General features: G+C 42.2%; 1 protein-coding gene across 1 annotated transcript; it reads right to left on the bottom strand.

The window, feature by feature from the left end:
• Nucleotides 1-10,916: 10,916 nt before the first annotated feature.
• spry2 (sprouty RTK signaling antagonist 2) lies at nt 10,917-16,462 on the bottom strand. Its single transcript, XM_008304526.1, has 2 exons — nt 15,967-16,462; nt 10,917-13,026 (listed from the first exon to the last, which is right to left on the bottom strand). Exon 2 carries the CDS (start codon nt 12,976-12,978, stop codon nt 11,917-11,919), a length of 1,062 nt encoding a protein of 353 aa, XP_008302748.1. The 5' UTR covers nt 12,979-13,026; nt 15,967-16,462; the 3' UTR covers nt 10,917-11,916.
• Nucleotides 16,463-17,012: the final 550 nt, after the last annotated feature.

Genomic DNA, 17,012 nt, shown 5'->3' with positions numbered 1-17,012 from the left:
AGATATTTTCTAAAACTCTTACACACACAACTATGTAAGATGTGTTTAAAAAAATAAAATAAAATGAAAAAGGTGTCCACATCCGGGCATAAAGCTGCAATTTAGTAAATGTATTACTTCGATAACAAGAAGGCTACCGACTACAGTACTGCTCAAGATGCTTTAAATGAGATGATGTCCTATAAGGATTATTAATAATCGAGGAGACAATTTCAAACCAGCAAAACTTTTAGTGATAAAGAGATTGTTGAGATGATTAGTTAAAAATAATGGATCGACAGCTGTGTTTTTGTGATATTTTTGTGCACGTTTGCATCACATTAGAAAAAGTTAATGGAAATGATTTTGGAGAAATGCTTGGGTTGAGGCGGTTTTGAGTATTTTTGCACAGGGGTGAGAGATGGAACCTCCTTTTTCGATTAAGTTCTAATGTACGGGAACACGTTACTCACCCTGATCAGTCGAGGTGGTTCGAGCACCTGATGCCTCCTGGCCAACTTCCTTGGGAGGTTTTCCAGGTACGACCAGCCGGGAGGAGACCCTGGAGTAGATCCAGAACTAACGGGATGGATTATATAGATCTCATCTGGCATGGGAACGCCTCGGGATCCCCCAGGAGGAAATGGAAAGCACGGCTGGGTCAAGGGCTGCCTGGAATGACAATCAGAATAAAACAACCATCAGTTATTTCTCCTTTTTTTGTTTACTATGCATGAAACATGGCCGATAGCAGCTGACACGAAAACATAATTTCAACCTTCCTGACTGAATTCCTAAAGACTCTCCATTGTTCTCTTGTAGATAGCCAACATTTTACTCATTTCCTCTTTATTTTAGGATTTTTAGCAGTTGGCAAACAGCTGGTTTTGCTAACAGCTTCTTCTATTATTTACCTAATCTGTAATTTGTTTTTATTATTTTTTGTGACATTTCTAAATTTTGCTTCAATTTTGCTACAGCCAGCTAAAAGTAATGTACACAAGGAATTTAAAAATACATATAAAAAATGAACAACAGGTACTTCATATGAACCGTAGTGTTAAATAAAAGTGCTTGAATGCATAATCAAGCTTATCCAACAGTTTGAGCTGATTAAGGCAAACTAAAAATGTCTCAAGCCTACAAGCGAGTATTATTTTCTCTGTGACCAAAGAACATTTCCAGACTCCCCCATATAAAATACCGAATTCATCACACAACCACTCCGGCTTTCTGTCTTGAATGCAGCCACTCAACCTGCCCACAGGCGTGGACACCTAATAGTCCGCCCCACAGTGTTAAATAAGCAAAGCTCAAGTAGGCATGATGATTTCATTGGCTGTCCCCTGGTGCCGAAAAGGGAAACTTATGTAATCTGACTCGGAGATCGACTGTTTGTAATGTCATGCAGATTTTACTCGACAGAATGCAGCTACTGTTGCGTATCATGAATTACCTCCATTGTCACTTTTTTTTTTTGCACTTTTAGGAAGAAGTAAGTGAAAAATTAATGCTTATTTTAAGATGTCAGTGAAGATTTCTAGGTTGAATCTTTTTTTTTTAAAAATCCTCTGCAGGTCACATTGACGGTTTTTCTGAGGCTCCCATTCATCCAGCGTGTCACAGCCAAGGCCTGCATACAGCCTGGGTAGTACAGTGCAAGCATGAGAGACAGACAGTGAGTTTTGGTTTGTAAGAGCCTCTTTCTTCAGGGTCATTGAGCGCAGGTGACCACAGGAAGTTGTTTTCCAGAGCTTTTCCACTGGTGTGTGTGTGTGTTCAGCTTAGGACTGTCTCACCACAGGAACTTCCTCTTTGGGTAAACACACACACACACACACACACAAACACAAAGATTCCCACATACACGCATCACCTGTATACACACTAAATTCCTGAAGGACTCTCGCGAGCGTTATTCATCCGGCGATGGTGTCAGCACGCACAGAGGGAAATCAATGTTAACGGCAGCGCGTTCACGAGACCTTGGAGACTTTAACATTGATTTTGACGTTTGCTTTGGCTATTATGCGCCTCAAAGTCGATTTAATGTGTTCGGTTGAGGCATCGCAGGGAGTGTATTGCTCTTGTTGTCTGGTTTTATGAGAGTTTGGTGGGGGGAAAGAAAAAAAACCCCTCAAAAAACATCACATCATCCGATGTTTCAGTTCTTAGATACTGAAAAACCCGAAGGCTGATCGTCGTAATTCATTAGTTTGAGTGCTCAGTCCTTCCCCCACCGTGGCATACATGCCTCGTTATTTTGATAGGCAACTTAACTAGCAGGAAAGTGCCACACTTCTGCACCAAATGAGCTCAAGCAAGACTCTGTTTTCTGTATTAATCAAGCAGGCATTCCAAGCTGAAGGAATTCTGTTGCTTTTGGCCCTGGGCCAGCTGCAGAGCTGCTTCTTAAGACGCCTCGTTGTGAAATGACATGTTAAGTGTGCGTCTTGTTTTCTCCAACTTTGGGGTCCTAGCAATGAGGCAATCTGTGTCCAGTGGCCTACAGTGGGACCTATACTCTAGATAGAGTTTATCAAATGCATTTGTTGCAGAATTACAAGAATGTCAATGCAAAGCTTGTTCAGAGGTTTAGTGTCCGTTTTACTGGACATACAGTCCAAGTTAAAAGCATCTGGACGTGAATCTGGCAGACTGATAAGTGAGGGCGGCGTTGCTGGTGGACTTCCTGTCAACTGCTGCTGCTCACGAGATAGCGTACTGTTCTTATAAAGACTTAAAGCGTTGATACCGGACTTTTCCCCCCCAATCTTTTTTTTATTTTACACCAATTCCAATTAACAAAATATTCAAAGCTAGCAAGTTAGGCGAACTCGCGACCAAGCTGATTAGCTAAATTTGCTCATGTTGGTCATGATTCCCACTAGACTTTACTAGTTTGGCTACTCTTGCCTATGCAAGGGTGGCTCAGATGGAACAAAGGGCCAATTTGAAGTCTTTAAAAATGATTTATAATCTTGATCTAAATTCTAAACAATTTTCTTGACAGGGATATCAATCAATAATGACTAATTGTTGACATAAATGTAATACACTGGACATTATTCTGTATACTGACAGCACCATTCTTACCCAGAGGCCATAAACCGCCACAGAAGTCTTTGTCATGTTTGTTTTTGTGTAGAAATTTTAATGGTATTCGTGCCAACTGCCAAAGTTATGATCCTTCAGGTTGTCTATGGTTGATGCTGTCAGTTTCTCAGCTGGTTGACTTCGTCAGACTGTTTAAAACAAAATGATACTACAACAAACAAGGCCTGTACTGAATCTTATATGAGCCTCCAGATTTCTCTTAATTAACCGCGTTAACATGATGAATTTCTGACACCCTGCAATGATTTAAGGCACCGTAACCAAATGTGCTCATCAGCAGTGTTCCGTGCTAATTTTGTTCTTTTTTTCCACGTTGGAATTCCAAAGCTGCTGCTTCTAAAGTATTCCATATATCATTGCTGTAAAGCTGCATGTTTCTCCAAACAGAGGAGCCTTTATCTTGTGAAACATTGCACCTGTGCTGGTTGCAGAGTGGATAGCTCTGGCAGAAAGCCTCTCTCTCTCTCTCTTTTTCTCTGATAGGCCTCCTGTCTTGTCACCGGTTGTTTGGAATCTGGAGGAATCTCAGGTATGCCGACAATCTCTGCAGCCATTGACAAATTTCTGTCTTCGGGCCGGGGAAGCACACATACATAGACGCTCTCGACTGCGCATAATGGACACACACACACACACACACCTTGGCTGGGCTGTCATCATCAGCTTGTCAGCGCGCCGCACCTGTGAATGGTAACAAGACCCTGTGGCTTGCAGCGCTCTCATAGCTGCCTGACAGACTCAAGAGATCAATTTCCTCCAGCAGAGAGAGCCTCGGGAACGGAGGTGGTTTTGCCTCGGATTTTAACCGAGAAGCATACCTTCATGCTTTATCAAGACAAACAGTCAGCTTTACCATAAACCATAGGTGTTCCCCGGTCCTGTCTAAAGCAGGACACAAGCTGCGTCTGTGTAAAGCGTCGTCCCGTTTCCTCTGCAACGTGTACATGCACGCACTTTGTGGTTAGCGCTTCTAAAATAATGACTCATTTGAAGTTGTTGAAAGCAACAGTACAAAGCCACAGCGCACGTTAATGCAGTAATTGGTTGGAGTTCACCTAAACTCTCAGCAACAATGAAGAAGTGTGAATCGGAGAAGAAAGTTGGGGGTTTCTGGATAAAATACAGACGCGTGGGTCGCGAACGACGTCGAGCATCATCCTAAGGAAGGTGTCACTCCTTTTTTTTCCTTTAAAAAAATGGCTTTTCAACAGATAAATAATCATAAAGTGTTGTTTGTTCTAGCTTTCATGTATGTTAGGTGTATATAACTTCATTTAAACAAACTGCTTTAATTACTAAACTACTAAAAACAACGCTGAAGGCCGATTCAAGGATTATTTTTCGCATCCATGTGACATGATTTCCGCCCATGAGGGTTCACCTCCTCGAAGCAAAATCACAACATGAGAAATGTTATCGAGCTCATTCAGTTATATGTGTGCGATTTTCCGTTTTCTCCGCAGTTGAATTGTGGCATTAACCTGCTTTCTAAAAGACCTTTGTTTCACTACGTACAACTGAGCTCAGTGCTAAAAAAAATCTCCCACAGGTGCTTTTCCTCAGAAAAAACAAGTAGATTTTGGCAAGAATTCATTAACTTCCAGTAAGTGTGTTCATTAACTTGTGGTAATATTAAGAGCAAAATGAAAATATAGGTGTCATATCACTGTTTGTTAAAGCTAAAGACAAAAAGCATCTGGCTTCTCTCTTGGGCATTCACTTAAAAAAAAAAAAGCTGTGATTCTTCAACTTTATCTCTTTAAAGAAAAGTAATGCTATTAAATACAAACACATGCCCAAAAGTCACTGTTTTACACATAATGACGCATTTCAGCTCCGTGCAGCCCATTTTAGTTACAGTCTTTTAACCTCCAAGACACACTCAACGCATCATTGAGTCTGAGCCATAGAAAGCGGAAATCTATTTTTAATGGAGCTGAATGGCACACATTTTGATCATATCTTTTCCTTCCACAGCTTTGTTCCACATGGTCTCCCCCTCTCTCTCTCCCCTCACCAAGAACCTCCAGCTTACAGCCTGACAGTGAAGACATATATAGTAATAATATAACAGTGGAATCTCTGTGAACCCTCCACTGACACGACGGTCAGTTCCAGTTAGGAGGAAGGACGTAAGCTTTTTGCTCTCATTCAGGGCTGAGTGGACGAATGCGTATTGTAGTGTGTCATTTAACAATGACAGTTATGTCTGAAGATTTTACTTGCAAATGCGCTCGCACTCCTTCCTCGTGCTGCGATTTGAATAATTCGATCCGGGTCTCAGTGACACTATTCAGGTAGAAGTTTACACAATGTCAATGAGGCAAATGGGGAACCTGAAAAGGCAGAAGTTGGCTTGCAAATTGTGACCAGGAGAAACTGAAAAAATACTTGGATATGGAAATATATTTGACTAAAACCTACTGTGTGTTACAGTAAAGAAAGCCATGTTTTTGTATCCCCTGTTCTATCAAAAAGCACCTTCACCTGCATGAAAAAACAGCTCCATCTATATTGACTGTTTCACTGGAAGAGTTCTTAGAGTGCTGAAGAGGTAGATGAACCAATCTGTTGGAGCAATATTACATTTCTTCTGTCTTTTTATCTTTTTTTTGCAAATCATCCAACAGCCTATCTCAGATCCATCCTGTGAAAATCTTAAAGCTGCACTTATGGATATTTTCTTGAAAACAATGGATGAGATGACTGTTTAATGTGTTGCTTGTAGTAATAACACCACAGAAAAGTCCTTCAGAGTGTTTTAATGTATTTCCCTTCACTGTTTAGGCTGTTTAACTTTAAATGTTAATATGTTGGTTCACTCTCATGAAACCACTGTCCACTTAAAACAGCAGACAGAAGAATTAAGAAGACAGAATTAATTCTAATGTTGATGCTCGTTGACAAAATGTGTAAATAGGGATTTCTTTACTAAAAGGCATATTAGCTTCATGAGGAAATATTATCGTTGAGTTAGTTTGCGAGGCAGGTTGTGCTCAACTAATCTTTTCAAAATAAAGTTTAAAGATCTGAATGATTTACTTTTTTCCCCTCCAGTAATCATTACACATTTACATTTCAAGCATTTTCTCTGCCAATTTTTTGCTGCATTGGTCAATGAGGGAAGAAATTTTCTAATTAAATGGTTTTGACACAATAACAGAAATCTTTTTTAAATTAAGACTTTTTTCAGTTTTAAAAATAATTCTGCAGCTATGAAACCCTTTTAAACAGACTGACAGACAGAACAGGACATTTCTAATCATTTTGTGTCCTCTAATGAGTTTTTCTTAAAATGTATTTTCAGTCGACACCCCGCTGTGCGTCTTCGCTAGAAACACAGAAACAACAAATTGGTCTCCCGCCGATGTGACTGACCTACTTCACTCCTTGGCTGTGTGCAAACAGTGTTTGTCTGAAAGCTATATGATCGCTAAATGTCTGCTCTTCTCCTCGCCCGACGTAAACCGTTACAGTATAATTCAAAGTCTGTTAGTGATTACACACATGCGTCCACATGTGCGTTGCACCTTCCCCAAAAACACACACATAATTGCCACCATCGCACACATCCACACACTAAATGCGATGTGGTATAGTGAGCTGTCAGACCGCACTAATTCCTCTTTTTATGTGTGTCTGTCCTACTGTGTAGCAGAGGGATCAGGATTGCCTTTCAGGATAACAACTGAAGCTCTAAGCTCTTAGTGTGTGTGTGCGTGTGTGTATCTGGGTGAACAACAATTGGCCGCTAAGCTGTAAAGAGCCTTGCAGCCACGGTGTCGCCAACAAATATCCACTGGCTGTCAGCAACGGACCGACTCTGTGTGTGTGTGTGTGTGTGTGTGTGTGTGTACGCGTGCAGATGAGCCAACTTCCTGTGGTGGATTGAAGTTAAGTGCTGCTATTAGACTTAGGCCTCCAGTCGGGCTTCATTGTCTGGGCAAAAGACTTGATTATGCTGACAGATACACACACACACACGTGTGCAAGAATACACATGCATATATGAACATAAGCACACACGCACGCCTGCAGGTCCAGATTTTACCATTTCCAACATGTGCAAAGACTTGTCTGCAGCTCGGAGTGTCTTCTTTTTGCACACACACACCCTGCATGTCCTTCACACCCACTAAACTTTTATGACAGATGCGCTCTGGTGTCTCTCTTGCTCCCTCCGTTTGCGTTCTTGGCTTTTGTAATCTCCCTCCTTAAGGCATAACAGTAGTTCAGCTGTCACTGAGATAGAACCGAGTTGCATAAGATTTTGATTTTTAACTGCAGGCGCGCCCCGTAATTCACCTCGCAGAGCCGAGCGCTCTCCCGGAGCTGCAGAGGTGAATGTGTCTCCTCGCTCATGAATAAGAAACTTTTAAAAAAAAAGGGTTAAAGTTGTCGTGCAACAGGAGTGATTCTGGAAATGTTCGCACTTGGGATTAGTCACCGAGCAAAAGATGAAACAACCAAACTTTTGCAGGCATCGCTTAATCCATATTCAGTCCTGAAGCTTGACAGGTTTCTTTCTGAACCTCGCCTGACTACACAGTGAAGTGTGACAGTAGCAGCGGACAAACTCAGTGGAAAGTAAAACCACAGTCAGGTGGGGGGATGCGCTTCGGCTCTGAGGCTCTAGATGTGCGCGTCTCTCTGCCGCCCACATCGGAAAACAAGAAAGAAAGTTCAGCTTCTGAGAAAAGGTTTTCACCGAGAGAAAGGTGTGGTAACTTTTCTGTTCTACACCTTCGTTCTGAAGGGGTTGAAGCACCACAACCTGCTTTATAACCACAGTATTGATCTCATTTGTCAGCCAGGCTAAGAGATGTAAAGTAATTTGTTTTCCTAAGTCACTGTATTTTTTAATAATGGAAAGCTTCTGTCAAGATCTGTGGTAATGAAGTAAAATGACTTAAAAACAAACAAACAATAAACATTAGCACTAAATCACCCAAACTGCATCTAAATCCCAATCCATGAAGACCCACATAAGTTTAGATTTTGCAAACAAGCGACTCGTAAAGTGGAAAGTAAAATACTACGTTTTACTTCCACTCAATGGAAATCAAAGTGGAAACTAACAAGCCGACTGCTTTTGCTTGTAAAGTGAAAGCTATGAAGCTAGGCTAGCTGCTTGGCGGAAAGTCAAACGCTCCACTAACTGTTTCCAGTAGAAACTAGCAAAACTAGGCTAACTTCTGTGACTTGTAAAGTGGGAAATAACAAGCTAAGCTAATTCCACTCTTCCTCTCTGGCACTAGTTCAAACCACAGTGCATCAGGTGTTGCGTAACGTCAGGGAGCAACACGAGATGCTCAGATCGCAATTGGGATTAAAAAGCAATTAAAATGTGGAACTTAAATGTGATTGGTCAATGTGAAATACTCAGGGCCCCCCCTCTAAAGAATGAGGAGCTATGCTAATCTATGCTAATATTTATAAAATAAACAATACCAGATGAAACATGTGTAACTTTGACCAAATAACATAAATCAATAACAAATACAATGGATGTAATTATTGAATTTTGGTTTGACTTTAAAGTCACTGTATGCACCAAACCACGACCCCATGGGGCTGGTGTTTCCAAATTTACCAGATTGTTTACTTTGATGTATTACATTTGCAATAAAAAGATGTTATTGTGTTGCATTATGATTGTGTAACTAGAAGGTAGTGACAACATTCTCCTTCAAACAGGTAAGAAGCAACAGGTGGAATAAGAGTGTGCCTTGTAACTAAAAAAAATGGAAGATCTAAAAGGATTTAGCAACAAATATACTTATAATTCTAGTATTTTGAAGTGTTCATAGGGTGCTTCACATCTCCCTCGCCGCCCCGCGGTCCCTCCCTCTCTCACAGCGCTGTTTGATTGCTTAAGCCTGGCCGTCAGACAGACAGACAATGCGTCCATGAAGAATAGCCTCGCTTCCTTCCTGTCTTCCTGTGCTGCGTTCTGCCTTGGTGAGCAGGGTGAATAGGCTGCTCTGCCCCACAGCCGCCATGAACCGCAGGGGCCACGGTGGCTAAAACCAACAAAGAGAGCCGTTCTGGGGGCTTTTTTTTTTTTTTTTTTTTTTTCTTCCTCCCATTCATATCCCCTCCTCCTCCTCCTCCTCCTCCTCCTCCTGCTACTCTCTGCTGCCAAATCACTGCGACTGCCGGGCGGATAAACAATCTTTCTCTTGCTCTTGTGTTTATCCTTTTATACAGCAACTCTCACTTCTGTCAGAATTTTTATCCTCGTCTTTTTTTTTTTTTTTTTGGTTTATTGGCCAAATAAGTCTCCACGAACATCACGCCTTCTCCTGAAAGAGTGGCGCAGCATTTTGTCAACACACCCTTTAAGATCCAAAGTGTTTCAAGTGAGATGTGCTTTTGAAAATGGCTTCCAAGTGTGTCACTTCTGCCACTAAGCACTTTTACTTCCTCTAACATAAGGACCAAAGTTGTGGCTGTTAAAAAAAAAAGGGGAAAGAATGAGAATGTGGAGACATGATGAGTTTCAGCTCAGATTATGACGGGTTTCTCATTAGCAGTGAAAAACATTCCCCCTTTTTTTTTGCTTTTTCGCCGCACACCCCAACAGATATTTTTTTATTAGCTGGTTGAACTGACTGCCCTCCCCCACCCCCCAACAAGACAACCATCTCCCTATGGGAATACCAAGTAGGAGCAGGTAGCCCAGAGGAGCGTTGGGGAGCCAAAATAACCCCCCGACTATTGAAAACAGGATGAATGCATGCCGGGCTGAATACGGGGGTAAACTGTTAGGTCTTTGTCATTCAAAGTGATGCTTTTAACCCTTTGCGGTCCCTCTTCCTAACACCCCTCCTTCCCCTCCTCACCCATCCTTCCCCTCTTCATTCACGGCTGAGACAATGGAGGGGAGAGGAGGCCTGCGACTAGAAAGATAAAGACTAACCAACAGATCAACTCTCCCTCTCTTTTCTGTCTCTTAATGGGATTCTGCCCGTTAGGTTTCCAACTCCTCTCTCTCACCTCCGCAAAATAGGTGAAAGTTGATAATTATGTAAAGCAACCTCCCTCGTCAGTCAAAAGGCCGGGGATGAATAACAAACAAGTGAGCGCAGGTTGGGCCTCGGCGTGTCAATCACGGCTCTGAATGCATACCGTGCTGCAAACACGTCCGTATGCTGTCAACAAGTGTCAGGGGTTTTATGTTTCAGGCTTATGTTTCGCCTGCAGGGACATTCAAAACCAAGGAATTCCTGAACAAACCTTTGATTAAAAAAAAGGATGGAGGAAAAAAAAAAAAAAAAAAAGGGCCCAGTATCAGCAGGATCCTGTGTTTGAAATGAACCTGAAGCCAGGCCAGAGTGTAATAGTAGGCTTACATGAATGCAGGTTTGCAAAAACACAGGTGGAGCGCTTGATTTATATGATGAAAAAAAAAAAGAAGCTGTGATAACATTCCTGTACACATGGCTTCACCGCAGCCAGATGTTTTTCTTAAAGAGTGCCAGAGGTGAACACTGATGCGTCCTCGTTTCCTCTTTTGATCTCTGTAAACAACACAAGAGCGATTGTGAAAATGCCTGATGACAAGCTCTGCATCAGGTTTTAATGCCGGGGTTCAATTAAAAGCGCTGAGAGCGTTTCTTGAGAATGGTACTAAAATTATCTGGGGGAAAAAAAAAGACAGTAAACAAGACACTTCTACAAAGGCAGCACTTGTTAAAAAAGTTAAATCAGGGCCAAATGGTGAAACAAGCTTGTGGTAGGTTTGCTTTTAAATTCACTATACAACATGTTCTAAGAAAGAGCAAAGAGCAATGCAGAAAAAACGAACAAAAATACCGTCAGACTTCAAGGTTGTTTAATTTCAAACGTTAATATATTTGTCTTCTAATCCATAGTGAACTATTCATCCAGCTTTGACACTCCCTACAGGTCATCTCGCATCTGCAGTGACTACAGAAGAGCCCCAAAAAGAGGTGACACATGAACGATGCTTTCTCAAAATAAATATTTTTCATTATAAAATAATAAACCTTCAAATAAATATATATTTTTTTTAACTTTACACTAAGCAATGTTGGAATTAGAAAATAAACTTTTCATATAAGGTCACTGTACAATTTACAAGTAAAAGGGATAAGATCTTTCCTTTGTAAATTACATAAAAATGATTGATATACATTCCAGTGAATGCAAAAAACATTGTATGAATGAAGTTTACTGATTCATAGAAATGTGGATTTAACAAGGTGCCTCTGGTATGGCAGAAAACTTTTCACAGTTGAAGTATTATTATATGTACAAAAATAAAACATCTGTCGAACTCATTTTCTAATGTACCCTTTGCATTTACTACTTTACATACAGTTAGTAACAGGAGTCTGTTCTTAGCATATAAGTTGTATTAAATGTTAAAAAAAAAACAAAAAAACAAGGCTATCCATTTGGACTCTTATCTTATAATATCAGGGCACTTGAGTGAAGGAATTATTTTTCAGGAGAAAACAGTAGTTGAATGTGTCTTCATACCTTAAAATGTGGAGCGCTTATTTTGGCTTACCTTTCAAGTGAAACTCATAATGCTAGGGTGAGTGAATGCACCTCCAGTGCCTTTAGTAGTAACTATTTCTTTTTTTGTCAACCAGCCTGAACAGTTGACAATTCGAGGCTCCTTTTGACAGATCTTGCAGGCATAAAGATCTAGATGGAAAATACAAAAACTCAAGCACGACAGCATTATTAGATCTCTCTAATCAAACCTTTCAGCTACAAAACTACACATCTATCAGTTCAGTCAGCGAGGAGTCTTTCCATCAGCTCGCATTTCCACAACCGCATCGTCTACGTTGGCTTGCCAACATCCTCACAGTGGATTGGGTTCGAGTTCTTGCACCGACAGCCTGGTCGTGTGATTCGGTCATAGCAGCTCTGGCACACGGCCACACATCCTTTAGCTGGGAGGTAGCACAGGAGGCAGGGGAAGAACAAGGACAGGAGCGACACCGTGGTCCAGCGGACGCAGCAGTGCGACTGTGTGCACGAGAAGGGCTTGTCGGCGCACGTGTCCTCGTCGTCGCTGGAGCAGTGGTAGAAAAGCCCCTTGATGCAGCACACGCACGTCCCGTACTCCACCGCGCTCTGCGCTGAGCAAACGCACCGCCGGCCGCACATCCAGCAGGAGGGGAGCACCCGTGGGCGACTGCACTCTGAACACTGACACCGACCGCAGTCGTCACACGTGCTGAAGTGTTTGCCTTGATTTTTATAGGCTCCGCTGCCCGGCACGGCCACCACCGCCCTGGACTCATCGTTCAGCGGTTTCAGCTCTTCTGAATTCAGCTCTGAGCGTTTTGGCTGGGTTCTGATTATCTGGTCGCCGCTTGCCGGGCTGCTGAGAAGCCTCTGGCCTGAAGAAGTGCTGCCCACGCTGGTCCTGATGCTGCTCTGGGAGTCCTCTGCGCTGGAGGACCGCAGCACAGCCTCCCTGGAAGAGATGGAAGTGCTTGTGTTCCCATGCAGAGTCAATGAATGCAGGTTGCGTAGATTATTAGGCCTCTCTGCCCGAGTCTCCTGCTGCCCACTGGTCCTTGCACCTGGCGATGTAACCAGGTCACTCTTCTGTTGCCTTTGCTGAGCGGCCGGAGACCTTTGGGCAACTGTGGGCCCTTCTGTATACTCATTACTACTCCCAGTTATCCTGATCTGATCCAGAGATAGCACTGGTGAAGCACGGGGCGGCTGCCCGTTGTTCAGCCCAGGATCTAGCAGACCATCGTTGGTCTGCGGAGGCCGTGGTTGTGGTCTCCCTTCGTCATGCAGCGTGCCCGACGAGCCAGATAAAGACGGCGACAACCCATGGCGCCCTCCTCCCCCATCGCTGTCGTTCTGACTTCTGGAATCCATCTCGGGACTGAAGGGCCACTCTGGCTAGCAGGGGACACATCTGAAGTCCTGTAAAAGAAGCAGAGCGTTTACATCCGTATGCAGCGAAGCCATGCAAATGATGGCATGCAAATCATAACTGATATCTGTACAAGCACCGCTATGGAAATAAGGTTCAACACACACATCAGTGTCGAGAAGACAGATGGACAAGTTTGATTACACAGCTGATGGAACATTTTGAGCCACTAGTGAGCTACAGAAAGTCATTGTCTGCTGTGGAATAAAACAAAAAACAGGATAAACAAAGTTTGTTTGCTCAAAGCTGTAGCAACTTCCACACCCAGGCTTTATGTTTAAGAACTGACTTTTTAAAAACTGAATTTAGATGCTTTCCTGCTGGTTGTTTGTGAAAACTTCCTGTGTCTCTGCACGTATGACATAATCACTAACCATAGAAACGGAAAAGAAAAGCAATTTTGCAAATTTGCTAGTCCTACAAAGATAGAAACAATTACATTTTGAAGATGAGATTGCCGAATATGAAGCATCGCGTCCCCAGTACGAGTCCTCAGCTGCTGCCCTCTACTTCACTGCCTGTCACCTCTGACCTGTCTGCAGTTCAGGCCGAACATGACAGTGAAAGTTTAAATTTAAAGGTTTCTCAAATTCTGGCTATATTTGGTCTTAATATCTGCAGGTTTTGGGGCCTGTTTTCAAACAAAAATAGGCAACTGTATGAGGTCAGCTTGGGCCCTGTTATTTATATTAACCACATAATCAAGAATATGATCAAATTTGAACTGAAGCAGTTTGTCAATTAATTCGTTGGCAGTTAACGTGCAGTTGGAACAATTATATAACAGGGCTCCAAGGCTGCAACCAAAATAGTCGCATTTGCGAACCTTTTTTTTTTTTAAGATTGTTGAAATTTCTAGTGCGAGTGCAGGTGGTCATTAAACTGTATTGGTGTCGCTGTAACCGGCACAGGAAGCTGCTGTGTGGACCACTTTTATAATTTCGGTGTACTGCGCCATTTAAAAATGAGGTCTTCTTGTGAAAAATGGAGCGCATCTGCATTCGCTGTTTTTTCCGCTCATACAAAAGGGCACATGTAAAAAAAAACAAACAAAAAAACAGTTTAATTTGGGTCAAATCTGATTCATTAGAATGCTCTAGTTGATTATTTTTAAACTCATTTTTGGTCGCACACCTGGCTGAGCACACCACAGATACCAACATCTACCACAGCCTACAATGTGGGGTGTTTAGGGAGCATCGGTAAATTGTAGCGTCAATTGGTAAGAAAATATTCAGCATTCAGTCATATGTGTTGCCTGTGACCAGGTGGGAGGTGTGACCAAATGAGCAAGTTGGTTGCACCAGTGCTACCAGTTAAAAAGTTAGTCTGGAGCCCTGTATGATCTAAAATGTTCAGGATTTGCTGCCTGCAGCTTCTACAGTGTGAGAATCTGATGCTTTTTTTTGTTTATCAGAACAACTAAAGCTGTTTATGTTTGAAATTGTTGCACAGAAAAACTTTTAATTAATTAATATATTTTCACTCCAAATGAATTTATAACCAAAATAGTCATTAGCAGTGGCCTAAAATCACATTTAGTTGTTAACAACTGCAGTCTTGGACACATTCTGATGTAACTATGATGTGTCAGACATCAAATATGAGATTACAATTTTCTCCATCAAATACCTTCGCAGGGTCAGTATTTCCACTCTGAAGAAGTTGCTCATGATCAAAGTTTTTTGTGGGGATTGTTGGGTAGCCTTTTCATAAGGCCCAATCCTGACCTCATCTTTTAGACCTCCACCCTCCCAGATCACTTATTATCTCACTTATCATATGGAGAGTCTCCGAATTAGCATATGGCACTGTCACTCCGAATTAAACCAACATACTGAAACGCGCAGCCTTGTTTTCCATCAACACATCACACCAAAGTAAAGAAACTGACAGTAGTGGCCTTAATTCTCCTTCTTTGCGCTAATTGGCTTTCAAACGCCATCTTTTCAGGGAGCGTGAGCCCCCCTCCTCCTCACTGACAATACAGGAAGGGCTTTTGTTTGTTGCATGACAAATGGCCCGCAGCAACCTTGCCTATTCTAACACATTTTACATTGTTGGACTGCTGAAAAGAAGATGAGTGACAAGATAAAAGTTTGGCGCATGAAAGAGGCCCGTGTAAAGTGTGAGTGATGCGTTCAAGGGGTGGAGGGGGGCATCTCTGTGAGCATCCATTCTTTTAGATTTGAGTTGTTTTTTTTTTTTGCTTTAGATAAAGAGGACTTTTGCAGGCACACTCAGGGGGAACATAGGCCCCTCATCTAGTTAGAGGGCCTGTGTGCAAGCCATGTTGGCCACAGTGGGTGGGAGAAGTGGATGGCATCAGCTCTTAAAAATGACAGGTTAAGGGATTTAAAAACTGACAAGCAGGAAGCTGGACACAGGGTACATTTAGAAATCCAGTGAGTCATATGGTTTCTGATGGCTAACCAAACTGGTCATTTTTAAAGCGTCACTAAAAAGCAACTTCTCTTTTTTTTTTTAGTTTCTTGAGAACTGAGGAAGCCTCTTAAATGACGGTCGGTCAAGAGACGTTCAATTGCTTTTTTTTTTTTCCACAGAAGCTCTTAGGACACATGTTGCAAAGTGCAGTGGAATAAAAAAAAAAACGTGTCAGAGTGGGTTTGAGTGGAGGTGTGCAGGTTTGGTGAACGCACATACGAGCAAACATGTGCAAACTTCCGAATAAACGAGCAGCGAGGTGAGACATTAAATGACTCATTAGCCGAAGCTAATTTTAGCAAACACCTGCCTTGCGCTTTTATATTAATTAGGCGTTGATAAGAATTTGTTCAAATTAAACACAGCTCCTTCTGTTAAAACCACAACAATATAGCTGTGTGGCATGTAGGAGCGTCAAAGTTGGGGAAAAAAAAAAAAAAACTTAACAAAAGCTGTAAGAAAAGTTTAGCAAAGCGTCCCCTTACCGTGATATCCACACTTTAGCCCCCGTTTAGGTGAAATAAATCCAAGTTGAAGGCGAGTTAACTCCACACAGCAGCAGCAGCAGCTCAGTCGGGGAAGCCGTCGGTAAAATCCATTGAGAAAGTTTCCAACCGGAGCGCATTTTCAGGAAAAAAAAGAAAAAAAAAGCAGCGCTAAAATCCCATGTTTCGCGCAAGAGCACGAGGCGTTAAAAACTTTTATCAGCGCGGCGGAGAAGAAGAAGAAGAAGAGCGACGAACCTTTCCTTCGGTGTGTTTTATCCGCAAGGGGTTGCAAGTACTTTTTTTTTTCTCGTGTGTGAGTGTTGTTTTTTTTTTTCTCTCTCTCTCTCTCTTTCCGCAGAGGAGGTCGGGATTTGGGCTGTAAATGGCGTCAAGCTGAAGGGGGAACAGAGCGCTTGTTGTTGCAGCGGATATCTCGCATCCGGTGCGCTGCCATTGGCTGCAGGAGAGCAGCCATTCACACCCAGTCTGATCAATTACACCGCTGCTGCTCAGCTGCCCTGGAAATATGAGTGCTGCCCTCCCAAAGTCTTCAATTTCTTATCGCTGCTGACCCTTTTTTTTTTTTTTCTCGCTCCCCCCCCCTCCTCAAAGCAGCACTTTAACATACCACTCCCCCTAGAAGTGAAGTGAGCTGGGACACTTTTTACATCAATCCAAAAAAAAAAAAGTGTGGAGTAGTGATAAACCAAAAGCCATTACTGGATTTCAGGATGTGCAGTTGGAGCAAAGATGAAAATTTGAAATCACATCCTGACTCATGCACCAGGACGCCTCCTACATGTTTATTATTAGCGCCGTTTTCACATTGTGGACTTTTCTAACACTCTGTTTTATTGTAAATACCATTTTTTGGCACCTTATTTCTAATTTCTTTGACATTCTTTTGAATATTGTTTCCTGATCTATCCGTCTAGTTTATAACAGTTCAAAAATAGCCCAAGACAGAAGACACTGCGTTGTATTTTATGGAGAAAAGTTCACCCACATGTAGTAATTTATCAACCTATAGCAAGTTCAGGGAC

This window comes from Stegastes partitus, unplaced genomic scaffold (assembly GCF_000690725.1).
Source record: "Stegastes partitus isolate 25-593 unplaced genomic scaffold, Stegastes_partitus-1.0.2 Scaffold40, whole genome shotgun sequence".
NCBI classification, from domain to species: domain Eukaryota; kingdom Metazoa; phylum Chordata; class Actinopteri; family Pomacentridae; genus Stegastes; species Stegastes partitus.
The sequence above is the reverse complement of the archived record's forward strand: the minus strand, read 5'-3'. Positions and strand labels throughout refer to the sequence as shown.

Excerpts from the sequence above, each read along its gene's own strand:
- spry2 (XM_008304526.1), bottom strand. The coding sequence starts at position 12,978 with ATGGATTCCAGAAGTCAGAACGACAGCGATGGGGGAGGAGGGCGCCAT.